Source organism: Protopterus annectens, chromosome 2.part1, assembly GCF_019279795.1.
Source record: "Protopterus annectens isolate FY-2018-M chromosome 2.part1, PAN1.0, whole genome shotgun sequence".
NCBI classification, from domain to species: domain Eukaryota; kingdom Metazoa; phylum Chordata; order Ceratodontiformes; family Protopteridae; genus Protopterus; species Protopterus annectens.
The window spans coordinates 98,565,781-98,573,280 of record NC_056729.1 but is presented as its reverse complement, the minus strand read 5'-3'; the positions used below and the strand labels follow the sequence as shown (position 1 = coordinate 98,573,280).

General features: G+C 41.3%; 1 protein-coding gene across 3 annotated transcripts in view; it reads left to right on the top strand.

Annotated features, from left to right (window-relative positions):
• Positions 1-7,500, top strand: part of PPID (peptidylprolyl isomerase D) — a 779,435-nt gene that overhangs the window by 538,513 nt on the left and 233,422 nt on the right. For all 3 annotated transcript variants that reach the window (XM_044062049.1, XM_044062050.1, XM_044062048.1), the window contains one exon: positions 6,123-6,264. In XM_044062049.1, the coding sequence (XP_043917984.1) occupies positions 6,123-6,264 (142 nt within the window). The remainder of the gene's footprint in view (positions 1-6,122; positions 6,265-7,500) is intronic.

Here is a 7,500-nt window from a genome sequence, read left to right as displayed (position 1 = left end):
CTTGATGGTCATCTGAATCCATGGGTAAGCATCCTGATGCCAAGGACCATTCTCTATAATATCGGAGGACCAGAGACTCCCCTCCTGGGGTTGGGCCTATAGGTCCCCATTGTTGAGATTCTTTCTGATCTTCCAACACCAGGTCTCACATCTCACTGATTAGACATTAAGTAGATGTTTGTCTGGTAGGAATTAGAATCATGAATGTAGTAGTGGACCACTAATGAATTCAGTCCAAAGCCCATCCAGTACTCTGTGTAGTCTCCCAGTACCCCACCAGAGCTTTCTTTGGTTGGCACAATCCAGCATCAGTTCTCAGTCTTCTCACATCTGGTGTCAGTCTTGCTGACACCCATAGGTAGCAGCACTCTTTCATCCTTTGGGTCTTATGATTTAGAGGGTTTGAAAGCCTTTGTCTTAGAGTAGGGCATTAATGATGAATCCACTCCCCCTCTGCTTATCCACATAGCTCCTCCTTTGGAGATGCCCTCAGGCTTATGAGGAACAACTTAGACTGCTCTAGGGCCCCTATCCTTTCCCAAGAAACGTCTAGCTATTATTGTGGAAGGAGCTGAAGGAGTATTGGGTTGTGCCATTCTTGGAGCCTGTTGTTAAAGATGCTGCTAAAATAGTTTGGAGGTACACTGATTTCTGCACCATTGGGTCTAAAAGGACTAATGCCCTTCTGGTTGTCATCTGAGTGGGTAGACTAATGCACCAAGCATCTCATTGCTTGCTCCTTTATGATCTGTTCAGTCCAGCATAAGTTTCACCAAAACAAGTTATTTGACCAAACAAAGAGTCTAGAGCTTTAGGCAGGCATGGCAGAAAGTGTAATCCTCTACCACATTAGGATTCAGGCTCATAATTGTTTGTCACTGTTCTAGGCCAAGTTTGATGAATCACCTGTTAAGTTTGGGAGCATTTATGATGTCCTTTCTGTGGCATCTACACCCACGAGATATCATGAGTGTTGCCGCAGCTTTGTCTGTGTTAATGCCTTGATTAGGTCACAGTTTCTGATGTGTTCCTGCACAGCAGGGCATTGAGGTTGTTTTGGTCTTAAGCTCAGGAACAAAATCTTAGAATGCCCACTTCTTGTAGGACGTATTGTTCATCCAGCCAACGAAGGATGCAGTTGATGACCTGAGGAAAAAGGATCCTCCACCACCACCTTCATAAAGATCTGTTGTGATTCCCCTCCCCCTTTTTGATGCATCCATGCTCATTTAATTTGACATATAACCTGTACAATTCAATTGAAAAACAAACCTGTTAGGGGAAAAATATAAAAAAAAAAAAACGTACAATAAGCTGGTTGCATAAGTGTGCACACCCTTAAATGAATACTTTTTTGTGTGTGCACATCCTTAAACTAATACTTTGAAGCACCTTTTTATTTAATTACAGCATTCAGTCTTCTTGGGTATACACCTGCCATCAGTTAAAGAGACTCTGATTAACCCCAAATAAAGTTCAGCTGTCCTAGTAGGATTTTCCTGACATTTACTCAGTTGCCTGCTACAGCAAATGCCATGGTTCACAGAGAGCTTACAAAGCATCAAAGGGATCTCATTGTTGAAAGGTATCAGTCAGGAGAAGGGTAAAAAAAAAATTTCCACAGCATTGGATATTCTACGGAACACAGTGAAGACAGTCATCAAAAGTGGAGAAAATATGGGACAACAGTGAAATTGCAAAAAGCTGGACATCCCTCCAAAACTGATGAAAAGACAAGATGAAAACTGGTCAGGGAGGCTGCCAAGAGACCTACAGCAACACTGAAGGAGCTGCAGGAATTTCTGGCAAGTACTGGTTGTGTACTACATGTGACAACAATCTCCCATATTCTCCATATGTCTGAACTGTGGGGTAGGGTTGCAAGACCGAAGCTTTTTCTTACACAGAAAAACATCCAGGCCCGGCTAAAATTTGCAAAACAATACATCAGGTCTCCCAAAAGCATGTGGGAAAATGTGTTATGGTCTGATGAGACCAAGTTTAAACTTTTTGGCCACAATTCCAAAAGGTACATTTGGCATAAAAACAACACTTTGTATCACCAAAAGAACACCATCCCCACGGTGAAGCATAGTGGTGGCAGTATCATGCTCTGGGCTTGCTTTTCTTCAGCTGGAACTGGGGCTTTAGTCAAGGTGGAGGGAATTATAAACAGTTCCAAATACCAGTCACCTTTGGCCTAAAACCTTCAGGCATCTGTTAGAAAGCTGAAGATGAAGAGGAATTTCACCTTTCAACACGACAGTGACCCCAAGCATATATGCAAATCAACAAAAGAATGGCTTCACCAGAAGAAAATTAAAGTTTTGGAATGGCCCAGCCAGAGCCCAGACTTAAATCCAATAAGAAAATCTGTTGGGTGACCTGAAGAGGGCTGTGCATAAGAGATGCCTTTGCAATCTGACAGATTTGGAGCGCTTTTGCGAGGAAGAGTGGGCAAATATTGCCAAGTCAAGATGTACCATCCTGATAGACTCCTACCCAAGAAGATTGTATGCTATAATTAAATCAAAAGGTGCTTCAACAAAATATTAGTTTAAGGGTGTGTACACACAAGAAAGTATTAGTTTAAGGGTGTGCACACTTATGCAACCAGCGTATTGTACGTTTTTTTATTTTTTATATTTTTTCCCCTAACAGATTTGTTTGCTTTTCAGTTGAATTGTACAGGTTATAGGTCACATTAAAGGTGGGAAAAGTTTTGAAATGATTTATTGTGGTCTCATTTTTTATATCACAAAAACCTGGCATTTTATCAGGGGTGTGTAAACGTTTTGTATTCACTGTATATGTATACATTGCTAACTGAAACTGAATATGGAATCAAGATAGCCTTCAGCAGTTAATAGTTGTAGCTGTGAGAATGAGCTGGTTTAGGGTAATGTAAGGGCAACTTGGCTCATGGTTGCCTGTTCCATGAACTGCCTAGGGACAGGCTTCCTTTTGATGCTTCCATAGTTTGGTTCCTTGAGATAACCATAAACTTGTGGAAGTCCACTCTGACCCCATCTCAGAGGAAATCCCTTATCATTGTGCAGTCAGACATATTGCACTTGCCAGTCATTCGTCCCCTTGGACTGGAGCCCAGGAGGCCATGACCTTGACCACAGGTGAGGACACAGAACAGGGTTCGGACTCCTCTTGTGCACCTTCTGGGCTTAATGGTTGTTGGTCTTCATGGTGTCATTGGCAAACTTGAATATTCTGGTGATGTAGTAGACTGTGAGATGTCAGTGGCTTTAGAGCCACCACATGCTTATGGACCTTCTTTTGGTGTCGTACCATTGTTGTTGGGAGTGGTGGGTCGTGCAACTGAGTCCAATATAGGTTTTAATGATGGATGCTTTGCTTGTGTGCTAGAGAGCTCACCTTGTTTCTCACACTTTGCAGGAAGTGCGTCTTCCCTTGAAGAGATGGTTTCACTCCAGCGATTTGGTTCTCAGTGCAGTTCTCTTATCCTTGAAGGCTTGGAAAACCATTTTCTCCCATAACTACTCCTGATTCAGTCAAACTACCAGTCCATCATGTGGGCCCAAAAATGAATCAAGGGGGAGGGGGCAAGGTTGTACCCTTTATAAAAGAAGCAGTACTTGCCAGGAATTGCGCCATAGACTAGGGCCATCACTGTCTCAGCAGTTAACATTCTGGGTGAAGTGAATGGGGATGGCTGATGTTTTTGAACCAAATCTCCAGTCCTGTCATGGGGCTTTGGATTCACAGACCATCATTGGTCTGGATTTTTTCAGAAGTTCAGCACACCATGCTTGACCTCTTGGCAACTTTACAAAATATAGACATCACACTCTCGTGCTTTGAGAGGAGGAAGTGGTGGAAGCATTCTTGGTTCCTGTGTGCATTCCTGCCTGTTGAACCTATTCAGTATCCCATTGCAAAGTTCAGGGAAGAGAAGATGGGGACTAATTCCCATTGCCCAGTGGTTGCTGAGAAGAATATGGTTTCAGGCTGTAAAGTCTCTAGTGATGCAAGAAACTCTTTGGCCCTTGCCGGGGGGGGGGGGTTATAGCCAGTTCCACATCATATTTCTCCTAATGTAGATCTGTCTGTTCTTCTGGACTTTCCAGGAGGGATTTTAGAACTAGTTATGGCTTCCAGGAAGCCCCGCACTTGGCAGGCTTGTGTTGCCAGATGGAAACAGTTGCAAGTATAAGCAGAGTTGTAGTTCAGATAGTTTCAGGTGGAGACCACAGGATTCAGCCTTCCAGAAAAACACTGTTTTACGAAACAGTGGGGGTGTGCGTCAGCAGGTCATGTGTGGACCTATACCTGCATTTACATTATTGCATGTGTGGTGTGGGGGACTGACAGGACAAAAGGGCAGGCATAAAATAAAAAATCCAAACCATCCTTGAGGAGTGGTTCACTTCAGCTTGAATTTCACCACAGCTGGCAGTGAAGGTTTGGCCAGCCATTTAGGGAACAAATGGGTCATTAGGGAGAGGAGGATGAGTTTGTCAAAGATTGGGAAAGCTTAAAAATAAACAAGTTAACTTAAATGTATGTGCTTCTGAAGAAAGACTGGCAAAACAGATTAGATGCACACAAGAAAAAATGAACACGCCACCTCCTGCTTGCAGCACTGTGAGAAGACAACTGAAGCACTGAAACGCTCTTACAAACCGCGGTTTAAGCTGGAGCACTCCAATTCTTGTGTAAACTGTTAAAATCACTTTATTAGATGAAACTTAATAAAAGATGATAGAAAATCAAAATAAGAACAAGATAAGCGCATTTTTTTATTGTTAACCTTCTTCAGATCTTGTATCAGAGAGAAACTTCCTCTTTTAAGCAAAGCAGCTACCATTCCCATCATTGTGACATCATCTCTTAAAGTAAAAGTAGAGATTTTTTACTTCTTGGTTATCGGACCTCGCTCTTTTAGTATAGGTCTTAGGGGTACTACCCTATTCAGTCCTGGAGGGGGGTGGTCTGCTGTCAGGTCCATAAGCCATCTTGCTTCCTCAGTTTCCGTTTTATTTAATAAATCACCACCTTGTACATTTTCTTTAATTCATGAAAGGGCCCTAAACCTATAAGTATGATCCTTAAACTTTGAAATATGTTGGTACAGGGAATTATGTTCTGTTTTATTTTATTTAGTTATTTCTCTCTGATACAACAAGATCTGAAGAAGGTTAATAATCAAAAGCGCTTATCTTGTTCTTATTTTGACTTTCTATCATCTTTTATCAAGTTTTATCTAATAAAGTGATTTTAAACGTTTACACAAGAATTGGAGAGCTCCAGCTTAAACCGCGGTTTGTAAAAGAGTGTTTCAGTACTTCAGTTGTCTTCTCACAGTGTTGCAAACAGGAGGTGCTGTGTTCATTTTTTCTTGTGTGGTTCTATTTTTTATTGAACTGCCTTTAGGGGAGCAGTTTGGTATTCTACTTAAAATAGACAAGATAGGAGATGGCGGAAACAGGTACCTCAGGAGAGGACAAAATACATTTATAATTATAACTGTTACATACAACAACGACAACAACAACTGTGGTACAGTTTGAGAATATGGGGATAGTGCCTTTGCGGAAATATGAAGTAGTAGTTCTTTGCTGACATAAAGTGCACATCTTGGATGCATGCAATTGGGTTTTGAGACTTCAGGGTAAGAATAATGCAGTTTCAGATGTGTGTGATGAAAGTAAGAATTCATTTTTAAGGGTTAGAAGAAATTGAATTAAGTTGCTGCAGTATTTAATAAGCTAAAACAGTTGATTGGACCAGGTAGGAAGAGCAGTCTTATTGATTGTCAAATCTGTTTCTTTGCATAGGGAAGGGAAGCTTATGTTATATTTGCTGAGAGACTGGTCTGTGTGTTCATAGGGAATCCCTATTTCAGGTCACTTTACTGACTGCCTGAAGATGCAGAGATCAGTTACAAATAATAGCCGTTACATATATTTAGTGTGCAATGTTCTTAATGTAGTTAGAAAAGTGGTTGCATTTTGAGTTAGGCACCAAAACAGCAGTAAAGGTGTCAAGGTATTTTAATTTTTTTGTGTTGTAAACTGTCATAACTTGTACTGTTTACCATGTCGGCATTTTAAATATGTTTATAAACATTTTTTTTGTGTCCCTAGATATGTGGAATGTTCTAAAGAAGTAGTAGATGAGAGTCAACAGAAGAAGTTGCATCCCATTTCTATAACTTGTCATCTTAACCTTGCTGCCTGTAAATTAAAGCTTTTAGACTGGCCTGGGGCTATTGACAGTTGCACAGAGGTAAGCAAACAATATTTAATGTGTAGAAATATTCTGAGTACAGATGGAAACTGAGTGTCTAATGGTATATTCTACACTGCCTAGCCAATTCTAGCAGTTTATGTATTAATTCAGTCATTTGCTAATTACCTGCTTAATCTAATTCATGGTTACAGGAGATACTGAAACCTGTCAAGGTAGTCATCGGGTATAGAGCGGAGAAACAAGTCTTGCAGGGCGAGCCAGTGATGGCAAGCCACACAGGCATCTATGGGCAATTTGGAGGGAAACCAGTTAGTTTTATTTGGAGTTTTCTCATGTTTGTGTAGTTAAAAGGACATTTTATATCCAAAAAAAAGTAATTCACAGTAGCATGCAGTTGATATGAAATTAGCATGTTTCACAGTACTGTGCCTTCTTTTATACTTCATTTTTGTCATGTACACTTTTTTGTTTAATCCCTTTGGGTGGCCTCCATTCCTTAATATGTATTGTAAGTATTCTTGTCCTTTCATTTTTGTCAGATGTGGCATGTTTACAGTGCTTTGAAATGTTAGCATCCTTGACTAGCATAAATCTTGAATAGGCGTCTGAGCTATCTTTCTTTGGGACCAGGAATGGCCTGGAGTAAAACTTTTCCATGTGTTAGCAGAGGAACCCCGTGTGGCCTAAGACCAAAAAGATCTCGGCCAATACTGGCTGTGCTGATTGCCTTGGGATAAGTGGCATTCCCAGGAAGGGAGGAAGCCTTTTAAGTTGCTGTTGTAGTCTGATATAATCACCTTACAAATGTGTCTGTTGTTGAAAATAAGTTGTCTTTGATGTTGGGAGTGCACCCCACCCAGTATGTAGGCCAGGGTAGGGGAAGATGAAAGGGCTTGGGAGAACAGGGCATGAGCTGTTTTTAAATCCTGTAGCAGACACTCTTACTCGCATCTCTTTAGGATGTAGAACATGATTGGCAGGAGTTTAAGAGTGGGAAGGTCTGTCTGTCTTTCAGCCAGTTGTGGCAGACAGGAGTGGCTTAGCCAAAGATTGGAGAATAAAGCACAGTAAGGAGGCCACTTTTCTTTGGGGGGGGGGGGTGGATGTTGATGTAATCGTTATGGTGTTCAGACACAAGGTACAGAGTTTGATTCTAACCTTTGCAAGGGCAATTGGCTAGGCTTAAAATGGCCCACAAGGGCAAATGGCGTAGCATGTAACTGTGAACTATAAGAAGCCGTAACCCCATCCCTTAGTGGAGTGATATAAGCA